At 43.2% G+C, this 27,409-nt stretch overlaps 1 protein-coding gene across 2 annotated transcripts in view; it reads left to right on the top strand.

The window, feature by feature from the left end:
* The window catches only part of HS1BP3 (HCLS1 binding protein 3), a 51,851-nt gene extending 25,547 nt beyond the window's left edge, over positions 1–26,304 (top strand). For both annotated transcript variants that reach the window (XM_053939591.1, XM_053939592.1), the window contains exons 5-7: positions 14,880–15,031; positions 15,539–15,674; positions 24,546–26,304. In XM_053939591.1, coding sequence (XP_053795566.1) covers positions 14,880–15,031; positions 15,539–15,674; positions 24,546–24,774 — 517 coding nt within the window. In that variant the 3' untranslated portion in view covers positions 24,775–26,304. The remainder of the gene's footprint in view (positions 1–14,879; positions 15,032–15,538; positions 15,675–24,545) is intronic.
* Positions 26,305–27,409: the final 1,105 nt, after the last annotated feature.

Genomic DNA, 27,409 nt, shown 5'->3' with positions numbered 1-27,409 from the left:
TGCAGGGAACTGCTCATAGTTTAGACAGACTACTAATGAGGGATGGATTCAGAGCTGCCCTATTGCTTTACTGTGCACTGAAGAAGCTGTCTGTGGGGTGAATGTGTGCTCAGTTTGAGTCGAAATGGGAGATTGTTTTTCCTTTCATCTGATGCTGTCAGGTTCCTAATTCAGCAGACTTAATAAAACCATTGTTCATTTTCCCCATGGACCTACTACAGACATTTCTATCTTCATTTCAAAGGATCAAAGAATCAGCTTTTGGAAAATAATTTTTGAAAGCAATCTATAAAACTTTGCCAAAAATGCATGATTTAGCTATATAACTATAGGTTGGTACTAATTAACACACCTGGGGATCACATCTTTTACTGCTGCCCCTTGCAGCATTTGGCCAGGTCTGGAATCATCTGAAGTATCAATTAAAAAGGAATGGCCCTAAGGATGGATGCATCTGGGACTCAGCAGCTCTTCATTCTGCACTTGAATTTCTTGGGTCATATCACAGTACTTAAAACTTAGATTTCTCCATTATCCCTTTAGTAAAAGAAATAAAACTGATTTTATAGATCTGCCTGGGGAAAAGTTTCCCTTTACACAGAAATATGGCATTCAGGTAGTTGTTAATGACCATTGTCGTTGAAGCAAAAGAAATACTTTCCATTACTTTCTGTACATTTTGGGTAAGAGTCAAACCCTTTCTTTCCATATTGCCTGATATGCCCAGTCCTGTCCAAATCATAGAGGGAGTAAGATTCATTATGAAAGTAAAATACACAGCTGTGGTAGATGGTTTGACTGTGGCTAAACTAGTAAATAAAAGCAGACAGGATCTGTAGTGTTTCTTTTGCCAACTAGAATAAAGTAGCTTCTGTCCAACAGTTAAATCCGTCTGCTCCCCGGAGCAAACTGGCCATGTCCAAAACAGGAAGAGCCCTAAGCTTGTACTGATCTCTAAACTTTGTCCAGGCATCATTTGGGAAAGCAATAATTAGCTTGGGCCAAATTCATGCTGGGGAGCATGCTAAAAACTCACAAGGCAGTTACTGTGCACCATTTTCCCAGCCCATGCACTCACCACACTTATTTGCTGTTGTTGGCCTTTTGTTGCTCGCAGGGCAGCCTGAGGAATGTGCATTTTTAGGAGTCAGGATTGGAGCTGTTGGGGTCCTGTAATGAGGTGCAGGCAGTACTGAGTGTATGCCTGGCACCTGAGGATGCTCTGTGGCCATAAACCCCCAGGGCCATTTTGCAGCAAGGATGGGTCTGGCTGTTGGCTCCTCTCAGCTGGGGCACTGTTGGGTGGTGGCACAGCTGGGCTACTGATTTCACCCCTAACTCAGGCTTACCACCTTTAGGCCTGCTTCCAGACAGCCCAGCTGCATCCCCTTCCCCTTCAAACCTAATTTAAAGCCCTCTCAATGAGTTCCACCAGTTCATGAGCAGGTGGAAATATCCTTCTACCCTTAACAGAGAGATGGAGCCCATATGGTTCCAGCAGGCCAAGTGCCATAAAAGTTGCCCCATGATCAAAGAACCCAAAATTCTGCTGATGACACCAACCCTTGGGCTACTTGTGGAGAATGTGGGCTCTCCTATTCCTTTCATTGTTTTTCTCTGCCACCAAAGGGACTGAGCAGAACACTACCTGTGCATCTGTCCTATCAACCACTTGACCCAGTGCCCTAAAGTCCATTTCAATTGCCCTGACACTCCTCTTTTCAATCTCCTCATTGCCAGCCTGGAGTATCAGCAGTGGGTAATACTCAGAAGGCTGAATCAGCCCAGGGAGTCTCTTGGTAATATCCTGTACCGGGCCCCAGGGAGGCAGCAGACGTCCCTGTGGGATGGGTCTGGTCAGTGGGTCATGGGGCCTTCTGTTCCCCACTACAACTACCCTTCTTTTCTTTCTAGTGTCAGAGGTGGTGATCCATCTGACAGATGAAGCTTAACTGGGAGGATTTCCAGGCAGATTATTTTCTTCTAAATCATCTGGCTAACCCTCTAGATCCAGGGCCTCATACCTATTCTGAAGTAGTTCCTGGATAGGTGATGGGGGCTGGGAGGAATTTATATTGAGTAGGGACCCATTTCTACTCCCCTTCATCCACCAGGTGTCCTCCTATTGCCTGACAGTGGGAGGCATGGGAGTCCTCTGACTCCTGGTGGGCCTTCCTCAAGGATGGAAGGATAGAACTCCACCAATCTATTTTCCTTTCACTTTCCCTGATACTCCTTAGTCTTTCAACTTCATCCCTAAGCTCGGCCACCAGCAAAAGGAGATCATTCACCTGTTCACACCACAGGCAGGCTTCTTCTGCAATGCCCCTTGGTACCACTGATAAGCTCAAGCACTCTGCACAGGAAGGGGTCTGGACAGACACATCCTTTTTGGAGGGTTCTATTTAGCTACATACACTTGTAGTAACTGCAGTTTTTGATCGTGTAAAAACCCTTACTAACAAAAAAAAACCCAAAACCAACCAACCAACAAAAACACAACAAACAACAAACTAAAAACCTCAATAGCAGGAGGAAGGCTGCAACCCTGGCTGTGTGAGCTGCCGTGCCATGCTCCTGGTGCCGCGCTCCCTAGAGCCCTCTTTCAATCACCCTGCTGCTCGCCGGAGGAAAGCCACGCCCTGTGCCTGTGTGGCTAATGAGAACTTTCTACATTATCTAGACCTGTTTGCAACAGACGTCTCATTTTTCATCTGTGTGATGGGTTATCTGCCAGCATAGGCTGTTGTTGTGTGTTAACAGTCTTGTCCTGGAAACTTATTCCTGAATCATCCATCTTTCTCCTCCTGGCTATGAGTGACAGAGCCATGGCCCCAGTAATATGGGGGCCTGTTCCTGTAATATGGAAAAAAGCAAATGTGTTCTCAAGAGACTCCTGAGGTTTAACCTTCACTTTGTCCCTCAGGGGCTGTTACACCAAACCCTGACCTCACTGGAGTTGTTTTTATTTGTTCAGTGATGCTGCCAAGAGACAAGGGCAGTGCCACACAATGCAGGATGCTGGAACAGGAAGGAGAAGCACATGGTCTAGAACTGTGCACCAAAGTCTCAGGAGAATTAGTTTCAATTTTTCATTTCAAAGACATCCTGTTGAGGCTGCAGATAGCTCACTTCGGGTTTTCAGGACCACATTTCATTCCTGATCTGTAAAGGAACAATGATGGCATGCCCTGACATGCAGAGGTGCAGAGAGAGTGAATTTTGAAAGGCTGTGAGGTGTTTTGGGGCTATCCAAACACTGTGGTTTGTTATCAGTAAGGATTGGTCTAGTTGCCCTTGGGAGGTGGTGCTGGAGATGTTACCCAGCCCGTTGTATCCCTTGCTCTCATGGAGGAACTTCCTTGGTCTCCAGTCCTTTACCAGCTGTTGGCAGCACAGCACCATTGCTCACAGGAGGGATGCTGCCATGGTGCCATTGTGTGCTGCTGGTGGATATTATGAAAGATGGCAAGGTGTCCTTAAGCCCTACAGCCAAACGGAGAACACAGCAAAGGACAGCAGTCTCCTTTCTGCTCTCTGCTTACCACTTCTTCCTGGAAAGGGCTGGTGCCCAGGAGCCCTCACAAGGGCCCTTTCTGGAGGGTGACATGGGCATCAAGCTTCCCTCCGTATACAGTCCTCTGGCAGTATCACCCCAGCCTCTGCTCCTTCAAACACCCCCATGTGCCTTTGTTCTGTGCCCAAAGCATGTCATTAGCACCAGTTCAGGCTCTGACTTTGCAGAGCTCTAGCACAACCCTCATGTCATTTCAAGCACTTTGAACTTAAAAACAGATGCAGAAGAAACATTAATTCCAGAATGCCACGGAGAGCAAGGGAAGACCAAGGCCAAGTGTTTTAAAGTATGGATACAGTCCTGCACCAGCCCTCTTGTTCAGCAGGGTAGGTGTGTGTGCTGCCTCCTGTGCTCATGGCACCTCTGCTGTGGAATTCAGTGTCAGAATCTTTCCAAAGCCACTCCATCACTGCTCCCCTCAGCTGTGCATGGGAGAGAAATTATAATGACAGACTCATGGGTTGAGGTAAGGACAGGGCAAGATTATTCACCAGTGACTGTCACAGGCAAAACAGGCTCCACTTGGGAAAATGAACTGAATTTATTACCAGTCAAATCAGACCAGGACAATGAGAAATAAAATTGAATTATGAAATGCTTTTCCTCCACCCCTCCCTTCTTCCTGAGCTCAATTTCGCTCCTGATTTTCTCTATCTCCCTGCCAGCAGTGCAGGGGGATGGGGAATGGGGGCTGGGGTCACTTCATCACATGTTGTCTCTGCTGTTCCTTCTCCTCAGGGGGAGGACTCCTCACATCCTTCTCCCTTGGGGTCACAAGTCATGCCAGCAAACCTGCTCCAGCATGGGCTCCTCTGTCTATGGGCCACAGGTCCTGCCAGCAAATCTGCTCCAGTGGGGTCTCCACAAGGTCACAGCCTCCTTCAGGCATCACCTTATCTGGGTTGGGATCCTCCACAGGCTGCAGGTGGATCTCTACTCCCCCATGGGCCTCCATGGGCTGCAGGGGCACAGCTGCCTCACCAGGGGCTGCAGGGGAATCTCTGCTCTGGCATCTGGAGCATCTTCTCTGTCTTCTTCACTGCCCTGGGCATCTGCAGGACTGTTTCTCTCACATTCACATTCTCTCCTGGCTGCAGTTACAGAATAGTTTTTTCCTCTTATCTGTGCTATCACAGAGGCACTATCACTTTGGCTGATGGACTTGGCCTTGGCCACTGAGGAGTCCCTCTTGGAGCTGGTTGGCATTGACTCTGTCAGACATGGGGAAGCTTCCAGCAGTTTCTCACAGAAGCTACTCCTGTAGCCCCTGCCCGCTACCAAAACCTTGCCATGCAAACTCAATACAGGTACCAATGTCCCCTCTTAGAAGAGCAAAGGAAGATGAAGAGAGACAGGAGTGAGGCCAGGAGCTGGGTGGGCAGCATGAAGGGGTTGGCTACAGGAAGAATTCAGCCCTGTGAATCAGCATTTTGTCCATATCTGATTCATTCTGTGTTTACAACCACACTGACCCTGTGGTGTTTGTTCTCTGTCCTTGCTGTGTGCGTTGTGAAAGGTCTGCTGTAGCACTTCTGCTTATGGATCCAAATCCTGAAGCACCCTGGGTCTGTGTTTTCTGTCTGTAATGATCATTCTTCCTCCAACACTACTATAGCCACTGTAACACAAGGTAGTAAAATCTCAGAACATTGTGCAGTTATTTGTAATTGCTATTCCCCTGCTTTCATCAGCATCATTTCAGCACTTTTCCAGTCGTCCCTCTTACTGACAAAGACCAGTGATACAATTTGTGTTCCCTCTCTGTATTCAACCAAAGATCCTCCTTTACCAAACCTCAGATGATTTCTCACATCTCCAAATTACTAGATGGTACAAGATTCTTCACAGCGTAGAGCTTTAATGTTCTTTGAATGAATTTAGGATTTGTGAGTCAGCAAACTGGCCCAAAGGATCAAGTTAGCTCACAGGTGAGTGACCAGTAGCTAAGCCTGGCTCACACTGTGAGAGACCAGTAGCTGAGCCTGGAAAGAGCTCTCCTTGGCTGTTGGAGCTCTGTGTTTGTTGCTTTTTGTCCCCACACAAGCCTGAGATCTCATGTCATCTGGGGTATGAGAGCCTGAGGTGTTTACCAGCATTTCTGCCCACAGTCTGTGTTACCCGATCCATTTTCCCTGCTGCACCCCTTGCAGCACAGGAATCTTCAGGGTTTAATCCAGCCATCTCAAGGGGCTGGTGGGCAAGAGCAGATCATCAGGTGGCTGAGCAGGAGCAAGGAGTGGGGTCTGCAAGGAGTTGTGTGGATCTACAGGCTCATGTTGTTTGTGTCAAGTCATAATCCTCTGGGGATGTGAGATGCTAAGCTGGAGGCCTGAGATCATCTGTCTGCCAGCTCTGAAGAGTGCTGTGGGAATAACAAGTGTCCTCTGGCTGGGCTGAGCTCAGAGATTTTTTGCCAGTAGGAGGGGAGTGAATTTTGTTAAGATTTTGGAATATTGTCATAGCTGCCAAATAACACCAGCACTGAGTTGGATCGCATGCATGAGCCAGAGCACTTGTGAAGACTACTCATGTCTTCTTCTTTCAGTCACGTGTTGTGGCTTGCTGGCACTTAGCAGGTTCCAGTGATTCAGTGCCTGGCCCCGCTGTGCTCCCCAAGGGGTTTGTGGTGCTTCCCCACTGGACCCCCCTCCAGCCTGACAACCAGCTGCTGGCACACTGAGCTCGGTGCCCAGCCCCTGGAATTACTGACCTTGCAAAAGCTTCTCTGCTGAGAAATCAAGCTAGTTAGCAATAAAATCATAAATAGGACTCCAATTTTAAAAATGCAGAATTTTGTCAGCTGTTTTTCTGCTTACAGCAGAAAGCAGCCCCTGGGCAGCCACCTCAGTATCTTGTGTAGGAGGGAGAGATTGTGTCTGGGATGCTCCCTGGTGGGATGTTCCTACAGTCTGACCTCCAGCAGTGTCTGCAACATCACAGGTGGAATTGCTTCATGCAATAGGTATATCCATGGCCTAGGGAATATTTCACCCAGAGCAATTTTATCGTATCTCTGTTAAAAAAAAAAAATCATCACAAGAAACCTGTAGGCAGGAAAGCAGTGCTCTCTTTTTATGGCAGATGTTTTGATGTCATGATCAGCAGGAGAGGCAGCAGCCAGAGCACGGCACCATGTCTGCAACAGCAGTGCCATTTAGCTCTGACAATGTCTCACTGTGTCCTTCTCTCTTGTAGTTCCTGTGGAGCCATCTCTGCATGGTGGGAGGTCTGTTTTACCCATGGCACAGCCAAGAGGAAAAAGTGACCTCTGTGAACAGAAAGATGTGGGAGAGGGAAGGCAGAGGGGAACCAGGCTCAGCCCCATCATCCCTCCTCAAGTTGACGCAAATCCTGCTTGGCTACTGCTGGAATCTGCCCTCTGCCTTGGTAACTGGCCCCTCTTGAGCTTCTCATAAGCTCTTTATATGTGGTGTGGCAGGTATGTCAGACAAAATTTTAGACTGGAACATCATGTGCTAGAGATTTTCTGTAGTCTGTGCAGGTACCAAGCAAGGAAAAGGAAAGGTACCCTTCAGACTGAGTTTTATATGGAGCATCAGGGATTAGAGAGGCCAGACCTTTAATGAAAACATCCTCTATCCTATTTGAAGCTTTTCTGTTCACAGACAGAGAAAAACTAGAGTTGTGTCTGCAGTCCAGGCTCTTGTACACATTCTGCTTTAGGATATGGTGAGGAGGGAATTCAGGTGAGGCAGCAGCAAAGTGGAAATTATCTCCTCCTGAGGAGCACAGTGTGAGTCCAGGGGGCTGGACTGCATTCTCTGGTGAGGAGGTAAAGATTAAATAACCCAAAATTAAAACTTTATTAAGGAGAGGTAGCGGTTACAAACAGGCTGCCTGTCCTTGGAAGAAGGCACCAAACAGTTGCTGATTAGACCTTGCCAAGGCCTGTAGTGAGATGACACTTTAAAATTTTAGTGTTAAGCTGAAAAAGGGTAGGTTTAGATGAGATATAAGTACAATAAAGGTAGTGAGACACTGGCCCAGAGAAGCTGTGGATGTGGAAGTGTGCAAGGCCAGGTTGGATGGGGCTCTGAGCAGCCTAATGACAGGTGTCCATGTACACAACAGGGGGGTTGGAATAGGTGATGTTAATGTCCCTTCCAGCCCAAACCATTTTGTGACTCTACTGTTCCATGAGGTGTGAGTGTCCAACACATCTGAAAATGAGGTATCAACTATTCACATGTTCAGTGCTTTTTTAGAAAACAGATCTAACAAGAAGCAACAGTAGTATGTTCGTGTCAGGAGGGAAGCAGGTTTCACCATTTCAGCGTTGAAGAAACTAATCACTTCTCCAAAATGGTTGCTATTTGCATTTGTCACTTTTAGCTGCTACTTGTAAGAATTCTCAGCATGACATTGCATACTTTTAGTACCTTTGATTCCTTTTTTGTGAGGCCTTCTTTTTAAGTGTTTGTTCCCAAATCTGTTGATAGTGTGGCAGAAATCATGCTTACTAGCAAGTTTTTTTCACACGCTGTTTCACCTTGGGTGACTTGGATTGTGAAGTTTCTCAGGATGTTTGTGAAGAACGTTTCATAAAAGGAGGATGTTGGGAGGTTGGTTTCATTACAGTGGCCAAATTTAAATTCTTGTGGCACATTTTGTTGCTGAGTTATACTGCATATAGACATTACTTTACAGGCAACAGAGAACTTAAGAATTTGTTCATTTTGGAGCTACACACCTGCAGCAATCATTAATTAATATAAGATAATGGATTTTTTTTTTTTTAGAAAGTAATTTTTGTAGAGTTAAAAGAAAGTTTCCTGAGAAGTAATTCCTGAAATGCAACTATTCCTGAAAGTAACTCCTTTAGCTTGAATTTTACTTTAAAGGAAAGAAACCAAGGGATAATGTCTTGCAGAATTTTTTAAGCTCAAACTGTTCTCTTTCATTTTATTTCCTGATAAAGCTTTGTTTCTTCAGAAAGATTTTGCATTTATTTAAAATTTGACATGAATTTTGCCTTTTGTTGAAAACTGACTAGTAAATGTTGTTTATTTTTAGGGGCTAGCAGTTACAGCTAGTTATCATTTGTGATCAGCTTCAGCCTCTGCCCTTTCTCTTGTTTTGCCTACTCTGCTTAGTTTTTTCCTTTTTTTCTCCTTACCTTTTCTCATCTGCATTTTCCCACTTTCTCAGTGAAGTTTCCTGTTCCTCCTTCAGTTAGTGCCTGGGGTCTTTTTCAAAAGTGTAATTTGACCAATGATAATAATCTTTAGGGTTAAAGCAGAAAAAGAAGAGTCCAGAACAGAAGTCTGGAGAGCAAGAGGTACATGATGTGAAGAAGGGAGTTCAAGATGACAAGGAAGCCTTATTGTCAGTCTGGAGGGTAAGGCAGCACTGCAGATTCTGGAGGTGGAACAAGAATATGTCTGATACTGGCCAGAAACATTGGGAAAATCAGGAGGAGGGATGAAAAGGGGGAAAAGGATGGAATTGGGCATAAATTGTAAAGGCTGGATATAAGGAAAATAAAAGGTGCACCAGAAGAGGGAAGCAGAGCAAAAATCAATGTTTCTCTCCTTTTATCAATTTGAAATCAATCCTGCCAGACATACAGATAGAGAAAGAGAATTAAGGACATGATAAAAGCTGGTATGCATCAAGCCCTGATGCTGCCATCATCATGTTTGCCTTGTAGCTCTTTTACTAATTCATAGACAGACATAATATTTTCATGTCCTTGTCCTGTCAAAAGAATGTTGTGGTTTTATCCCCCGTTGCTTGTGGCATCTGAGTGTCCAAGTTAATGCAGAGATGGCTCAGGATCTCCACAGAGAAGCAGGTTCCTGCAATGGTGCACTAAGATCACAGTTTGCAGTACCTGGAGGAGAGAAACTTCCATTGTCCTGCTCCTGCTTTAGAAGAAAATGGTGGGAACTTTCAGGATTGCTGTGTCACACCTTGGGTGAGATACCATTATTAATCAAGGCTGCAGGTTCATGAAAAGAAAATAGCATGGTTCTGGCCAGACTTTAGTAATGAATGCTGTTTTAATTAATGACTGATTATATCTGATAATCTGCCTTTCTATAATTTTATTGAGCATCAAGGCAATACTCACTGGCCCATGCTTGTGTTCTACTTTTTTAACTTTTCTGATTTCTAAAACAGATTTATTTTTAGCCCTCTGTAACCTCTCTGGAATTCTAAAATGTGTTGAGTAGTTACATCCAGGGTGCAGAAAATGCCATTTGTTTTGTAATGCCTTAGTGCGTGTTATCTGGTATTGCATATCTGAAAATGTTCATCATTAACATGAGTACTAGGATAAGAAAAAATTCACTGTTTTCAGAAACCCTGAAAGTACCATTTTGCTGCTTTGCAGACAAAACCCAAAATACTAGTGAGCATTTTTGGCTTTTTCACATCATTACTGACAACTGTATTATGTTTCTCTTGTTCTGGACCACTGTGGTTTAATTTAGTCATGAATGCATTCTGAAACTTGTCTTTTGTTGTCCTTAACTTGTTTCAGCAAGTCTTACACTCTGGTTTAGTCTAGAAAATTATAAAACAATTTCCTTCATGTTAATTTTCCTTCTTTGCAATCTATTCTGTAACCCTAGTTCCCTTGTCAGGCTTTTAAGTGCTAGAGTGTTTTATTAGTTATTTAGTTGAAAACATTTTAGAAAATTTTTCTGTATTATGATTATTGCTAATGAGCTGTGTACTAAACAAAAGTTGTCCATCTGTGGTCTTCTCATCTGCTTTCAAATTACATTGAAAAAGGATATAATCAGAAAACTTGAGGACAGATTATAAACACAGCTTGCCTTTATTTAGGAAGAACAGGTACTCTTGAGTTCTGAGGCCTTCAGAAAAATCTCTCTACCAAAGCAGGTCCCTGGATAGGAGCTGAACTCTTGAAAATCTGTTCCTTCAGGCTTTCTTTCCATCTGTTGCTGTGCTGGAACAGTAATCCAAGGCTGACCTAGTATCAGAGCAGCAGAAGACAAACTTTGCAACTGAATACTCTTGTTCCAAATGATTTCTAAATGCAGATTTATTCCATCAATTACACATTATCTTACTTTGGGGCATGCCAAAGCCATTTAAAATACTGTAAATAAGTATGATGTCCACAGGAAAAAAACTGCTGAGAAGGGACAGTATCCCTGCAGCCAGCACTTGTCATGTCAGCTTAATGCTTAGGAGTGAGGCTGTGTGAGCTGATGGGCTTCGAGTTTCTATTGGGCATCTCTTGGCCAGGGCAATTGAGAATGACCCCTTTTGTCTTGTCTGTTATTATCAGGCAGCTCTGGAAAATGAGCACTGTTGAGTGAAAAGAAAGCAGCAGATGACATTTTGTTTTCTGCACAAACTAGTGTATAGGATCTTTGTTTCTCAGACATGGTTTTCAAGAAGATGTGCAAATACTGCTGCTATTCTAGCTGTAGCTCTTTTGTTTGAGCCTGAACATATATCTGTGGGAGCTGGGATGTCCATTTATATTAGGGACTCTTATATAAATGGACATATAAATATCCATGGGATATATATCCATGGGATATATAAATATCCATTTATATTGGTGAGCTCTTGCCTTGTAAAATTCCATGGATACCTAATATATAAGTATGTATATTCTGCATAAGTCTTTTTTTTAATATTACTGTAGCACTCCTTTTCTGAAGCATAATTTTACTTCTGTAAAAAATAGGTGGTCATATTTTCAGAATAATAACACCTGAAAACTTTTGCCTGTGTGCTGAGATTACACATGCTCTTGGTAACAACACTCACTGTTTAAACCCAGCAGTGAGCATGGGGCAGGGATTCCTCTCTGTATAGAGCACAGTAGACACACTGTGATTTAAACCAGTGTCACCCAGCATTGGATCTGCAGTTCCAGTGTTTCACAAACAGCTGTCACACACAGGTCTGGAAACCTTTTGACTTTGGAGTGTCTTGGTCATTCTCGTTGCTGTTTTCCACAGCTGACCAGAAAGTTCTTGTGCATTGCTGCTGTGCCAGTGCCAGATGAGTGACCTACATTGTGTCAGCAACAGTAACAGGAGAACTGTGCTCACAAAGTGAGAGAGGTGTGAAAGTGTCTGCATACAGGGTTTTATTGACATTTTCATGGGTGATTTGAGGATCATGTGGGAGCCAGGAGTCTCAACTGAACTTTCAAGTGTTCCAGCAGCCTAACTAGGTGGGTTCATATTCTCTAATTTTTGATCATCCAGTTTTGGTCCATGTCTGTTAGAAGGCCAGTCTTGATGTACAGTCACTTAGGAGGCTCCTTTTTAGTCAGAGCAGGAGACAGGAGTGTTATTTGAGTTATTCTTACAGTGCTTCCTGTGTAGACATCAGTAGGCTCAGTTGGGTAAGTAGTTTCTGCTGAACAAAGGATACGTCATCTTTAGGGCTGGTTTCATTTTTGTTGAGGTTTTAAAAGTCACTAGAGTGATGTTCCAAAAGTTCACTTGTTTCATAAATGAAGAAATAGCAGTAACACGGGTCATCTTCTGCCAGCTGGATGCTGGTAGCTTCAAAATGTCAGATGCCAAGGTTGTGAGCATGATGTATGAAGAAGGTGCTAATGAAGTGCAAGGTTTGAGTACAGTAATACTTTGGAAGACTTAATGTTCCTTCATTTCTGTCTTCTCCAAAGGCTCTACGTTCCTACACAAGTTTACTGCACCCTGGTACATCATGATCATCGAATTAGCTGTCCTTGCAGCTTCTCCTCTGCACGCCTGCCAGCTTGGGGCTTCACAATCAGCTTGGCTCCAGCAGAGTCCCTGGGCTCTGCTTATGGGGAGGTAGCACCAATATACATAGAGGGGATGGGTGGGCAGGCAGATGCACACTCAGGCCAGCTGCAGAACCTCAGACAGTCTCTGAAACTTCCCACACCCCCCCCTTCTCATCTTTTAACCTCTGCTCAGCAGTGCAGTCTGGACTGGCATAACTAAATACAGAACCGTGGGAATCCTGTTTCCCACTTAGGGACTGACCTCAACACTGTCCCTGTATGGATATGCTGGAATTACTTGCAGTCCAACAGTGGCTTCCTTAGAAGGGCAGTGAGGGGAAACAACTTGAAGGCAGAAAAACAATTTCCTGCTGTTCCTACTGGTACCAGTCAAACCCAGCGGGTCTGGCTCTGTGCCCTGTAGCTGCCAGTGGAGTCCCCTGGCCAAACAGAAAGTGAACCCATGTCAGTGGACTGGTCTGGTGGCCAGAATACACAAAAGGTCCTTACCAGGACCTTTCAGTTACATTCTTTCTGTTTTACATGCTGTTCTGTATGATGCTCTTTATGATTCTCTTCCCTTTCTTTGGTGTTTCCCACTATTCTGGTATTGTTTACTGCAAATACTTGAGCTAACTAATACTAAATTCCTTGCTAGCTTCACTGGGCTGGAGACGTGTTGCTTGGCAGTGTACTGGCTCGTGTATATATAATTACCTGTGCCATGATGGGCTCTTATGCATCAGGAGAGCTGTTGTAACTCTAAATGGACAAGAGGTCTGGTCAAAGACTTTTGGCATTCTGTAGGTTGGCAAATCCTCACCTATATTGTCATTCACCTCTTAAAAAATACTTTGTGAGGCATGAATTATGCAAATAAAGGTTGCTTCTTCCATAGTAGATCAGATTTATTTGTGTTTGCTAAATCTTTTTTTAGTAGTTTTTTCAGCTCTGAATGACTCAGCCCTACTGTTCTTCCAGTTTTGTTGTTGTTTGGTTTACCTTTACCTTTAATACTTAGGGTCATTTGAGTGATAGATCCCTTACTACAGTTAATAAAGCAATGAATTTGAGTTTGTGTAGGTATCCTGGGTGAAAGCTGCCTGTACATATTATAACTTTAGATTTTGACAGGTTTTGGAAGAAGGGTCTTCTACAAATGCTTCTGTTTGAAGCAGTTCCTTGGAGAGATGCACTTTCAAAAGTAGCACAAATTCAGAAGTTACTCAAGGCATATGCCTAATGAATACAAATGCAAAAAAAAATCATTAATGGTTCTTCTGCTTTAGAATTAAGTGTTTTTTTCATGAATAGTAGTTGCTGACACCTGCAAATACCTTTAGAGTATCAAATAGGGTATATTTCCAAATAAAACAATATTTAGGTTCTGCATGTGGCTTGTTCTTAGGCTGCATTTGCCACAAAGTGGTGGTAGCAAGGTAATACCATCCATGAGTTCCAGTTTGTTGATAATAAACTTGTGAAAATAACTGGAAGTAACTGGACTCTGCTTTTGTGTGTAGCTGTAATTGGAAGAGGATTTTACAAGACTCTTTAATGTAGTTGGAATGTGTGGGTAATCTTTTGACCTTGTTCTTAGTTTTTGATGACTCTGGCATGTTAAGTGCTGATAATTGGGTTTGCTCTAGGCTGAAACCTGACCTGCTCTCTGCAGAGAAGATCAGATCTTCTATTGGAAGAGGCACTCAAAGGGGCTACCTTAGAAATTGCAGGGCCAGGGCTTCTGAGAGTGAAGATATCTGACATATGCCAATTACTTTGGAAGGGCACATTGTCCTAGGGACTGCTTCTATTTCAGCCTAGTTTGAATTGGACTTTTCATCCAAAGGTTATTGTTCTCTAAATTTTCTTTTCTGTGCCATCTGGTTTGCCTCATAACTCAAGCTGACTTATTGTGAGAGCTGCCTTGTAGCTTCAGCTGGTGGAATGTGAGTCCTGGGTATGAGAGCAAGACACAGCTGCTTTTCACTCTGCTCTTGGAAGGGGACTCAACTCTCTTTGTTTAAGCCATGTGCAAATGAGGGGAGTGTCTAATACCTTTATGAAAGGAGTATGCAGCAATCATAAACTGCAGCAGGAGCTGGTAAGGAAATGGAGCCAGAGGGATTTTTTAAAACCTGTCCACAGGGATCAGTGCAATGGACCAACTTGCACTTTGTATTTCAAGCCATCCTTTTCTGTCTGTCTCAAATAGTGTTGATGGAACTGATCTTTCTTATTTTCAGCTTTCTGTGTGGGAGCAGTAAAACTGCTTAAATGTTTCTGAGTAGTAGTTTGCACAGTACAGCATTGTTAGCTCTGCTTTTCCCATTCCCCTTGGACTCCTTGACATATATTAAGAATACACAACATGGGTCCAGCTAGAGAATGCCTGTCCCTCCAGGTCAGTATCCCATTCCTGCCAGCAATTAACAGATGCCTGTGTACCTTTGTCTAAACCTTTCCTAGCCTCCCACCATCTATTTTCAACTTATGAGACTTTCTAGCCATAAATCTTGCTTGTTAAAGGAAGAGTTGCAGCTAACTTTCTTTTCTCTTACGTTTTAGAACTAAAAAAGCAAAGAAGACACCTGCTCCTCCAGCCAAGGAAGAGAGGCCCAAATTAACCATTTTTGAAGAGGAGGTGGATCCAAATGAAGAACTCTTTGGCCCAGAAAAAGATTTCTCATCAGTCGGTCCCAGAAGAAAGATAAAAGAGAGTAAATCTGTTCTATATTTGTATATACACAGATTGTTTTATCTAAAGCATGTGTATAACTGAGCCTTTAAATTACACTCATGCATAGTATACAGGCTAAATAATGACTTGGAAATGTTAAGGCAAATCTTAAAAAAAAAGCTGAGCAGAATCATCTAGAATCACTCAGAAAGAACAAATGAAACCTGTAGCTCTCATAGCTGTTCTCTGTAAACATTTTGAGCTGGGATATTAAGGTCTGTGGGAGCTGGCTGTCCCACAGTCATTCATGCCACACTAACAGTAGTGATGTGACCTACTTTTGAGTGCAAGGAAAAAGCAGATTTACCAAGTCCTTAGAGTGCAGAGTATCACTGCACTTTGTGGACTGGAAGTCTTTGGAAAAAAACAATTGTCTGCATGACCTGTTTTTTCAACCCACCTAGCCAGATTTACCAGTTACTGTTAGTGCAGGCCTTGTGTTACTTAGCATGATTTAAACACAGCAGTTTCTGATTCCCTTTTCTAGATCTGAAGTTATTTGAAGACCCAGACCTTGGTGGGGTGGTGAGACTGGGTGACTCACTCCTGCTGCCAGCTGCCTGTGAGCACAGCAAGTATGTGCTGAGCAGGGATCCTGAGGAGGACACTGAGGAACTGCTGAGGTACTCATCTCAAATCTGTCATGTGGGATGAAGGTGATCTGAGATGTTATTTAGATCTTGAAAGATGAATCTGGGGACAAAGCTTAAATACTCAGATGCAAACTGTGAATCAATACTTGTATTGACAAGTAAAATGTAACATGTGTCATGGAGCTTGGACATCAAACACATTAAAAAGGAAATTAGGAAGACCCTTTGAGAAAGGTGGGGTGCAAGGAATTATTCTGTGACTCCAAAGGAAGAGCCTTGAATGCCCCAGGTGTGCTATCTTGTTCTTGTTTTCTAACATAACACTTCTGCTTTCTGCAAACAATGCACAGGGAACATGACCTCCACTGTGAAAAGTGGGGAAAAAAAGCCCAGAGATGAAGAGCAGTTCAGCTTCAGGGCCCTGAAATCAGGGGCTCTTGCCACAGGAGGAATGATTTGCATACTGATGGCTCACAGACTTCCGTGCATGCTTCCAGGAGGGATCCTGTGCATACCTCCACAGCCATAAAGGACTCTCTATCACCCTGTGTTTAATTTTTAATCTGGTGGGAAGGAGGGCTGAAGCTCAGAGTTGCAGGAGGGTATAATATATTGTTTCTCCCTTGGGAGTGTAGCACTGGAACACATCAGCGCATAATGCATTTATCCCTGACATCTCTCTCACAGGGCTGGTTCACCTGCACTGATAATCCTCCAGAGATCAAGCAGGGAGCCAGTGCATGGAGAGACACAGGGAATCTGTGCTGCAGTAATGAGTCAAATTCATTCCTTCTGGGTCTCAAGCTGGCATCTGAATGATGAGGCCAGCCTGCTTCCAGTGCTAATTTGTGTCAACCAGCTCCTGTTAGCATGTATGATTTCCACAGCAGGTACTAAACCCAGGAGAGAGACTCTGTGTGTGGTTTCAAACCTCTCCTGAAGCAGGTAATTCTGCAGCTGTTGCTTTCTATGCATGGAAAAGTGCTGGTTATCTCAGTAGTAATATCTGACTTATTTTAAACAAAGGTTAAATTTAGGCTGGGTGCCATCTTGCATTAGACCGTGACAGCCCACCTGATGTTTATAGAAGCTGATGGGGCAGGACATGACCTGATTTCATGCTGTGGTATACTGAGAGCAAACACACGTGTGCTTGCAATATTTTCTTGTCTGCTAGTGATCTCAGCATACAGCACTTCATCCAGAGTGTTCATATGACTACAGGAGAAGGGCTTGTTCCTGTGCAATTCTTGCATTTTTATCCACTAGAGAGAACTTCTCCATCTGTTGTGTTAATGTCCCTTGGATTATGTATGTTCAGAGAAGGGTCTCTGAAGTGTGCTGTGAGACCAATAGACCGTGCTTTCAGATCAGTTTGGGATCATCAACAACAGCAGCACACCCAGATGGTTATGGGAACCCATGGGAAAAAGATGTAATTTCTTTTAAATTCCAGTAGTTTTTGTTTATTCCTGATTTGTCTCAGTGCTTCCAGTAGTTGATAAGTCATCAAGATCTAATTGGAAATGAATACATGTAATGAAGCAGAAAACCATGCAAGTGGTCCAATGGGAAAGTTGCTATGGGAATCCAGAGGCAGGTCGTGGCTGTGCAAGTGGTATAGGCAGATAGGTCAGGATCTGTTGACCTGTTCAGGTGCCTAACAACCCTCTGAAATTCCCCTGGTAAACCCAGTTCATGGTGTCATCTGCACATCCTAGAGGGCTGGTGAACTCAGTGCAAGGCAGTTGAGGTTAAAGGAGAAGCTGGTGTCCAAGAGGGGAGGAGGAATGGCAGTACTGTTTTAACCTAGTGCAACAGTTCACCTCCCCTCTCTGCAAATTCACTTCAGTTGCCTGAAATCCCATAGTGGAACTTTCTCCAGTGGCAAAATGCACTTTGTTTTCTGTTCAGCTGAAAGACTCAGCAGAACAGTCAGGTCTCATAAATGTAGAGGCAGCATTTGAATCCTCTCCCTCCTTCCCTTCCCACCAAACTGGTGTTGAACGTTCTTGCAGGGCAGTACCACAGTCTCTTTTCCAGGCAGTGACCCTTTGTGGTGAGATGTTCAACATAAGCTGCAGTCTGCAGTCTCCCTGCATGGGAGCTAAAGCTTATTTTGAGGCCTAAGAATAAGTCTTGTCTTTGCCCTGTATGTGTTGACACTCTCCCAAAAGGGACTGAAGAAATCTCTCCACGGCTCTCAGATCAGAGTAGGAGCTGTGATAACCCATTATTTTAGCAGGCTAGCTCTGGATATGCTACTAGAAATGGAAACATCTTGGTCTCTTGGACATAGTTGGTTCTATCATACCGAAAGTTTATCTGGACACATTTTGTTAAGATCTAGGACTGTCCTGAGCTATGATGCACCAGCAGGTCTGTGGTAGGTCCAGAAACCTGGACATGTTCACTGCGCTCCAGTGGAGTAGCTGAATAATGCAGATGTGGGAGCTCTTCACTGGTGCAGTGAACATTCACATGTACCTCAGGGTCTGCTCACATGTGTGTGGTAGATCTGAAAAGTGTCTGACTCACTCTGAATCATGGGCAGAGTTAGAAAAGAGCTGCAGAGCTGCCTAAGGCAGAGGAGGGCAGAACCTTTCTCCAGAGGGAGATGGGAAGAAGATAATGCCCAGAGCAGAACACAGGAGAAACCAAATAATTTGTGATCTTTATGATACCTGAGTGGTTGTAGCAGCAGTAGCACCACAGCAATGCCAGCACAGCAGTGAATCCTCAGCAGTGGCTTTAAGTCATGAGGCAGAGGCTGTTAAGGAGACAAATGAGTTTGCAAAATGTGCGTGGGCTAGGCTTGTCACAACTTGAGGGAGAAGAGAATCTGATAAATGCTCTCACTGCAAACTGAAGACTGTGCTCTCTGTGGATACTTGCTCATATGAAATGAGAATTACTGTTTTAAATAGAATCACCAACTTGACTATAACAAGTGCTGTGCTTTGAGAAGAACCATTTGCATTCTAAGTGCAATAGGAGATTTCATGGGCTTTATCCCATGGGACTCTACAAAGCAGATCCTTGAAGAGGCCAAAGTTTGCTCTCCTGAAATCCAGAGTTTGCTGAGCACCCACTTCACTGCCATGAGAGATTGAAACGCCACCATTTCATGGTCGCTGCAGCCCAGCTGCCCTTCAGCTTTACATTCCCCACCAGCCCCACCTCGTTGGTGAGAATGAGATCCAGCCTAGCACCTCTCTTTGTTGGCTCCTTTGCTACTTGGAGAAGTAAATTGGCCCCAATGCATTCAAGGGACCTCCTCCATTGCTTAAGCCCCGCTGGCTGTCCTTCCAACAGATAATGGGGTGGTTGAAGTCCTCCACGAGGACCAAGGTTTGTGAATGTGAAGCTGCTCCTGTCTGTAGAGTACCTTATCCACTCACTCTTCCTGGCCAGGTGGCCTGTAGCAAAACCCCACTATAATGTTACCTGTCCCTTCCTTCCCTTTGATCCTGACCCCTGAAGTATTGGGTGGCTCCTCATCTGAGGCTCATGGCTGAGCTCTGTGCTCTCCAGCTGGTCATTGGCGTAGAGGGTGACAGTCCCTCCTCATGTCCCCTGCCTGGCCTTCCTGAAGAGCCTGTATCCTTCCATTCCACCACTCCAGTCCCAGGACCCATCCCACCAAGTCTCCATGATGCCAATGAGATCATTGCTCTGCAGGCATGCACTCTTCTGCCTCATTAATCACAATCATGCCTGCCTGGTGTGATGGATCAGGTTTTTGTGGAAAACCAGTGCTGGAATTGATTCTGTGAATGTTGCAGCAGCTCTGTGTGCCCACAGAATTATATAAATTATCACACATCCTAGCCTGAAATAATTATCACAGCTGTCTGAGCAGCCTTTTAGGAGAGATTTAATTAGCTTCACCTTTGATAATGAATAGGTAGCTGAGATGGAAGGAAGCAGCTGTGAGCACATTTGTCTTTTTCTAATGCTGAAAAAAAGTGTCAGCAGCAGGATCCCAGTTCTACTGCCCTGTGATGGCAGATCTGATTTGTTTCTTCTTAGGATTGCACTGATAACCCTTTCAGGAGCATTATACTTTTTAAGGCTGAGGCTGTTTGTGAAACTGCACCCCAGACCGTTCAGTCCATTGAGCTTCTTGAGCAGGTTCGTCAGTTTCAGGTTTGCCAAGGAACTGTTGCCACCCTTGAAGCAGAAAACATTTGCGTGTTCTTCTTTCAGCAGGCATTAGAAGATGCTGAATTCAGAGAGTAACAGACCTTCACAATAACTGAGTCAGAATTTTCCTGACCACTCCAGGGCAGTTTCTCTTGACCACTCCTGGGCAGTTTCTCTTGCTTGCTATGATGGAACTGTGGGGAAAGGTTCTTGGTTTGGCTGCAGTAGGTTACAGAAAAACACATTTTTCTATGATGGTTATCAAGAATGTATTTATTTCATTCCTGTGATGTATCAGGATGCTACTTACAAGCATTACAAAAGCTATAAAGAAAACTTGCCAACAGAGCAAATAGTATTTTGCTAGATCTAGGAACGTGTATGGGTTGACACCCACCAGAATTCAACGCAGGTTGTTTGCGTTTTTGACAGACATTGTCAGCTCAAGGGGCAAAAGCCACCTGCTCTCCCCTGCCCCAGGTGTGCCTTTGGCTGGTGATTGGGGAACTTTTAGAGAGGCAGGAGACATTTTCAGACTGGAAAAATTGACTTTTCTCATTTCCAAGGTGAGTGATGTAACCAGCAGGCTGATTTCCTCAGAGGGCTTCTTGTGGGACTTACCTGCACTAATGAGCCTGTTCTTTGGTATTTGGCCAGGCAGCACCACCAGGCTGCCTGCATCCATGCTGTTGGACTCTGCAGCTGCAGGACAAGGGGACTGTGTGCAGCTGCCTCCAGGGAATGGTTGCTGTCCCACTCCAGCTTCAAGTTGTGCCAGAGAGTTTTTTGGAAGAGGACTAATCTCTCCCAGACCAAAGCCATACCAGTGGTTCTTGAAGCATTTAAACAATACAGACTGTCACATTCCAGTGTCCAGACATATTTCCTGGCCCTGGTTAAAATACCATTGTGAATTTACCTGTAATGGATTGCAGGGGAAAGCTGAAGCAGGAGGAGAGATCTCCTTCACAGCCCCCAGTGCTTGGCATTCCTGGGATTAACTCCAGCCTGTATCTTTCCCTGGGCCTTGCTGAACATCACACTGTCTCTCCTGACCATAGCAGATGTGATGGGCAACAGGTACTTTGAAGTCTCCTGCCTATTTTTGGGCACAAGTCTTTTCCCAAGTTTTAGATGTGATGTTACAGCACTCCCCTTGGCTTCACCAAGGTATCACTCATACTTGGAATTAACAGACAAAATAAAGAACATAAGATAGCAAAAGATGAAAGTCTGTTCTGCAAGAACTGCAGTTAGTTACACAACTGAGCTTCAAGCATGAGCCTTTGGATTCTTAGCAAATTATGGAGGTCTTTGGCTCTTGCTTTCATTACAGATTCTCCTCATTAAAGCATTCCCAGCAAGCAGAGGTCACTGTCTCCATCATGTTGTACATGCAGACAGTCATTCCTGTCCCAAAGATCTGTCCAGAGAGAATGGACAAAGTTCAGAGAAATGGCATCTAAAATGTTGATGTTCCTGTGGCAGCTGCATCTGTCTCCAAGTCAGAACTCATTTACTGTCTGGAAGTCCACATGCCAGCAGTCATGAAGGGCTTTGTGACAGCCTTTCTTCAGTAAGGGCTTTGATTGCTTTCTTTTGGAATTCTGAGAGAATTTCCACCAATAGAGTCTGTGAATCAGCACAACAATATGGCAAGAATTTTAAACAATGTAGCACTGCTTTTCTTTAACAGAAATAGAAGGAGACTAATTAAAGAATGATTAATTACATGGATTCTGTGCCTGATTGTCTATAAAAAAGATGGGGTGGGAAGGTTCTTCCTTTAATCTTGTTTCAGAATAATTGCTTGATTTTTTTCTTCCTCCTCCTGGCCTGGAGTTAAATATGGTGATAGTTATGCACTGTAACAATTCATTTGCTTTCAAGAAATAGAAGTCCTTGTTCCTATCTCTGCCTGAGGCATTTTGCATTTTACCTCTTTAGTTTTGCAAAGACAGTTGTGTCTCCCATGATCAAACAGCAGTGGATCAAACAGCTTGCCTAGCACTGCAGCGCTGAAAAGCAGGTTTTGAGACAAAGACCACATATTATCTGTTGTGTTCTCTCTAAGAGACTTCTGTCTAACCAAGGTCTTGAAAAAATCCAGGACAGAAAAAGGAAATTACATCATCAGCTTCCAGACTTTCTTCTGCAGAATCTTTGGTTTAAAAAAAAAACACAGAACCCCCACCCCCTAAAGACCCCCACAACCTACTGGACTGGATCTTTTGAGGGTATTTTTTTGGTGTGCTGAGTGGTTTTGCTGCTGTGATTAGCACAGAAACTGGAGAGAGAATTCAGAAACTTGTATCATCATACCAGATTAGTGAGTTGGATTTACTGCTGCTCTTTCTGGGGAGTGCAACTGGTTCAAAATTCTGCTTCCTCCATATGGTCTCTATGTACTGTGCATTGTTCCTCTGCTTATTATGTTTTCTGTTATTTAAGACCAAAACTTTATGACATGGACACTGATTCATTCACTATTTGTTTATGCCAAGAAGGGAGGCTTCAGAAATACCAGCCTTAACAAGTTTTGTTTATTACACAGCAAAGAGAACAAGAACTTGTCTTGGCAATGTGATCACAGGTATGATACCTCTTGGATATCAGAGTTTGCAACAAACAGAAAGGCCTGGGCTTAAATGAAAATAATTTCTTTGTAGATGAGGAATTCAGAAATACATTGAGTGTGTTTTGTAAGTTAAGTAGGATATGTCACCCACAAAGAATCATGGAAAATAAAAGACATCAGAAATCTTATCTAAATAAAAGAGAATATAATCTTCAGAGTTACTTAGAGGATGAAATTTGAGCTGCTGCCTGCCGGAATACCACAGGTAGAGTTCAAGATGCAGAACTCTGGGGCAGTGAATGGCTCTGTCCATGGCTCTGACTTTCAGCTGGTCTGTTCAGGTGTTGCCTAGTTTCAGATACCAGTGTTCATGCTATTGATTTTACAAGAGCAGCTTTGGTTAAAAGTGATTGTTTTTAGTTTCCCTTTGGAGTCACAAGAAGATCTGTCTGACTTCAGGAATGGTTTTACCCTGAAGAGTTCTGACTGTATCTACACCAGAAAATTTGGGCTAATCCTTACTGACTTCATGGCCAGTTCATGGTGGGTGTAGTTTGTCTCAGCCAGGGCAGTAGTGTTGTAAGTTCCTCTCAGGTTTTAATGAGGGTGAACACGAAACAGAAACCCTGAAATCATGCAGTTTATCTTAGTAATAGTGGGATCCTTAGCTTGAGGGGGCTGTACCTCTTGAAATACCTATGGTTTTAACATTCAAACCATATTCACTGGGGGTGGAGGAATAAAGTGTCTCAGAGATGTTGGTTCTTTGATCATGTTCATGGTCATCCTGGACAGTTGCCTCATCAGTTGCTTCCAAAATTATGGAAAAGCTGAGCTTTACTTTGAACAGTCTGCAGAAAGCCCCACGAGTTGTACTGTCGTGTGGTAGAGGCATTTACAGTACCTCTCCTGAGGCAACTGCTGAACAAAGAAATAGAGGAATCACTGTCCCATTTAAGAAATAGAAATTATCCCAGGGGTTTCACAGGCCTCTGGGTAACCCCCCAAGATGCCTCATTGCCTGGCAGTGAGGAGGTTATAAACTGGATATTAGGAAAAGGTTTTTTACCCAGAGGGTGGCTGGGCACTGGAACAGCTCCCCTGGGCAGTGGTTGCAGCACCAGCCTGACAGAGCTCAAGAAGCATTTGGACAAGGCTCTCAGTCACATGGTGTGACCCTTGGGGTGTCCTGTGCAGGTCCAGGAGTTGGACTTGATGATCCTGATGGGTCCCTTGCAGCTCTGGGTATTCAGTGGTCCCATGAGTCTAACTACAAAAGGCAAATGAGAGGAAGAACCAAAAAATACATGATTTGAAATGATTTATTCATGCTCCAGGGACTGCCTACTTATGGGTAATGAAGAAGAAGAAACTAAAAAAGTGTCTTCCTTCAACTCTAGTACCATATCAGGTTGCAGTGAGTGGAGCTGCTGCAGAATCCTTCTTTCTCTTCACTCCATATTTTGACTTTCCAAAGGCACACAGTTCTTGGAGTCACAAGATAATCTATGATAAAGGCTCTCTTAAAATCTTCTAACAGCTCATATGGGAACAGAGTTGGGCATGCACAGCCTGCTCCATATCTGATAAGGTCAAACAATGCAGGCAGAAAATACTCTGAACTGTTTGAGGTGTTCTGGGTTATTTCAGTGGCAATCAGAAGCAAATTATCATCAAAAAGAGTTGTTGTATGTGGTCACAAATTGCAAAACTTCTTCAGTGTCCCAGAACCAAATATGAACATGGAATTTTTAAATCCATTAGTGTTTACAGTTTCATGGGGATGCTCAACCTCAGTTTTGGGTGACGGGAATGAAGAGAAAACAGAGTTGAATGTGGATAATTTTACTTTCTCATGAAAATTTATGGAGAAGCAAAGCATCCTGTCACAAATAAAAAACATTTTTCCCCAAACTAAAATAAAGTTTGGTGTTTTAGTAATTGCAAATTGCCTTTAATTTAGACATTTGAAAACATGCTGTGAAGTTAACTTGTATGAACTGAAAGACCACATTATAAAAACAATGGTTCTTATGGAAACTTCTATGGAGAGAGAAATTTATCAGACTAGATCCTTTCCTGCAGAAAGTTTTGTTTTGAAAGATTTCATTTTCTTACAAAACAAAAAGCAGTTCAGAAATTCCCAGGATGTTACTGATGTTTTCTTTTCATTCCAGAGTTGAAGATGATTTTGAGAAACTCTTAGAGGTTACCTCCAAACCAAAACCTAAGGTCCCACCAAAACCACCTCTGCCTCAGAAGCCAGCAGTTGCCCCCAGGAGCACTAATTCACCTTCACTGGCAGAGCAAAAGGAAAACAGGATTCAGACAATGACTGAAGTGGACATTCTCCAATATATCCAGGAAAATGAATCTATCAACAACCAGGATACCAGTCTTTTTTGAACATATGTATTTTTAAAATGTGATGATGGCTTCTTGGCCCCACCTCCCAGTGAGCTCCAGTGACAGCAGCAAGAACTGACCGGGTGTTTCTGCTGTCACAGTGCTCATTTGTGTACCAGGATGCAGAGAGCAGCAGGTTTGAGTAGCAGAACCTCCCTGTGAGGTTTTCGAAACAGTGCAGCTGTGATCTAATGTTGCCTTAGATTTTCAGGGTTTTACAGGGAATGTGAACAAGGATGTAGCACTACAGATTGTCTGCTGCTATTATGGTATCAACATCATACAGTTTTGGCCAGTTGATTGAAAATGGTGAGGATGTTGTAGACATGGCAACTGTGAATAATGTCCAGCAAATGATCTGAGGCATGATATGATGCTGTTCCTGCCATTTTTAGATAGTGTTTTTCAGCTCAATGGAAAGGCCATTTTAGATAGGCCATTTTCGTTTTATCCGGTGTGTTTTTGTAGCAGCCTTTTCCTCCCTGACTGTTATTTCAGTAATTTTTAACAGGAGCTGCTAAATATAATTAACAGTTCCTCTGTCTTTCCATGGAACACTGAAATCCCAGCTAACCCTGACAATCTGCTGCCTTAATTGCTGCACAAATGCCAACTTGTAGAACTTCAGGCCTGCAAAGACCACGCTATGCATCTCTGATTCCTGGGAAGAATAGCAGATGACTGAGGGTGGTTAAGAACACTCTCCAGACATAGATTGAGGTTGCAGTGCCTAGGAGGTTTGGATGCTGTAGGACTCCTGTGAACTCCAGATTCACAAGGGCTAATTTTTTCCAGCCAAGTCTTCCTGGGTTTCCACTGTAGTTAGTGGAGAGAGAGGGGCTTCTCCAGGAGTTCATTCAGTGCAGGTGTGTTAATGGAGGAAATCTGAATTGCTCTCTGGAGTCACTCTTTCTCTTCTATTCCTTCAGTTCTCCCAGAATTTTTAAGAACCAGCCATGGTGATTAATTTCACTAAGCTAAAATGAGTTTGTGTAATAAGATGGTGGTCTGTTCTTTACCATGTGATGGTTAAAACAAGGGAAGACAAACTTGGCATTGTCTAGAGGAAAAAAAAATAGGAAGAAAATATACTGGAGAAATTTTAATATGTAGGAGAAGAAAAACATTGTAGAATAGGTATCCAAGACTTTCCCTCTTCTTGTCAAACTCAGGCACTCCGGTTGAAGATATCAATTTTACACCTAATGTTGGTTGATACCTGCTGTCATGCAGAGTTTCCTGAACTCATTCCCTGTGTGGTCTAGCTAGAGATGAAGACAAGCTCCCCAGAGGGAAAATTTTAATATATTTAAGCCATATAATCATCCCAATATCTGCCTTTCTAATACAGAACAAAATAAATAGAAAGCATTATATATTTTTAATAATGAAATTATTTCTATTAGCATTTCCTTTTTAAGCCAGTGGGAAATATTATAAAGGTATTTTGCTTTGATGAGACAGATAAAATATAACTATTGGTTTTTCTCTGTGTGTGGTATGTTTTACTATAATAAAACATTTTGCTAACCTGCAGGTGTTACTGTCGTTGCTGTTGTTCTCTAGGTTGTACAGTAGCAGCAAAGAATCGATTCCATTTAGCTCAGGAGTGCCATGTGGTATTAAAGTGTAAATAACTATGAAACCAAAAATACAGCTGTGCTCATATTTCCTTTGAGAGCAGCTAAAGGCAGAACCACAGGTACTACCTGGTCCTGTCTGTCCCCTCAGTGTCCTGGTGCAATTAGGAATAAAAAAAGGTGAATAAAAGCAGTGAGGAGAAAATAAATGCTTTATCCAAGAACAGGCAGGGAATCGCAGGTAGGAAAAATTAATTCAAGGCAGTCTTCCTGTTGCACTCCCTGCTGTGATGAACAACCACTATATTTAACTGAGGGCTCAGGGAGCATCATCTCCATTTTACTCAGCACTATTTGGGAACACTGCTTGCATTTCTGTATTTTTGGACCACAGCCCACCCATCACATAGCCTGAACACTGCTAAAACTTCCAAACTGCAGGCCACAGATTTAATGCAGTGCAGTGAGAGCAGTTCTTCACCCTCCTTAAATGTGCAAGGAATATTTTGCCCCCCAGCTCTCCCTAAAATTGTCAAATTACCTAAGCACAGGGAAGGAAGAACTGTTAATTGTTTCCTGTGCTAGATTTTTAAGGTAATTTTGAGGGCAGTATTTTACTTCAGAAAAAAAAAAGGCTAGCATTCCTGTCAAGAAACTAATATAAAAGGATCCTTCATAAACCCTGGTGTTATGCTTTTGTTTTACAATGCAAATGTCTATAGCTGCAGCCATATTTTTGGGCACTAAGAAGTAAGTTACAGTCCTTGAATACATTATATATAATGAATCATTATTATACAAGAGAAGAATGTCAGACAAAGGTAGCCCAGAAAAATTGAACATACTATTAGAAATGACATAGGGAAACTATACAACATACTTTGCATCCTGCCAGAAGAGAACTTTAATTTTTTTCTTTCTTTAATATTTCACTTCTAGTAGCAGCTATTTGATTAGCCTGCTCTTGACAACTCTTGAAATTCAATTATGGACTCTAATGTAGTTCTTGGCTGATAGTCATCACCTTCCAACATCAGTAATAGAGTTCATCAAAA

Source organism: Vidua chalybeata, chromosome 3 (assembly GCF_026979565.1).
Source record: "Vidua chalybeata isolate OUT-0048 chromosome 3, bVidCha1 merged haplotype, whole genome shotgun sequence".
Classification (NCBI taxonomy): Eukaryota; Metazoa; Chordata; class Aves; order Passeriformes; family Viduidae; genus Vidua; species Vidua chalybeata.
Note: the sequence above shows the minus strand (reverse complement) of the source record. Positions and strands in the feature narration are given on the sequence as shown.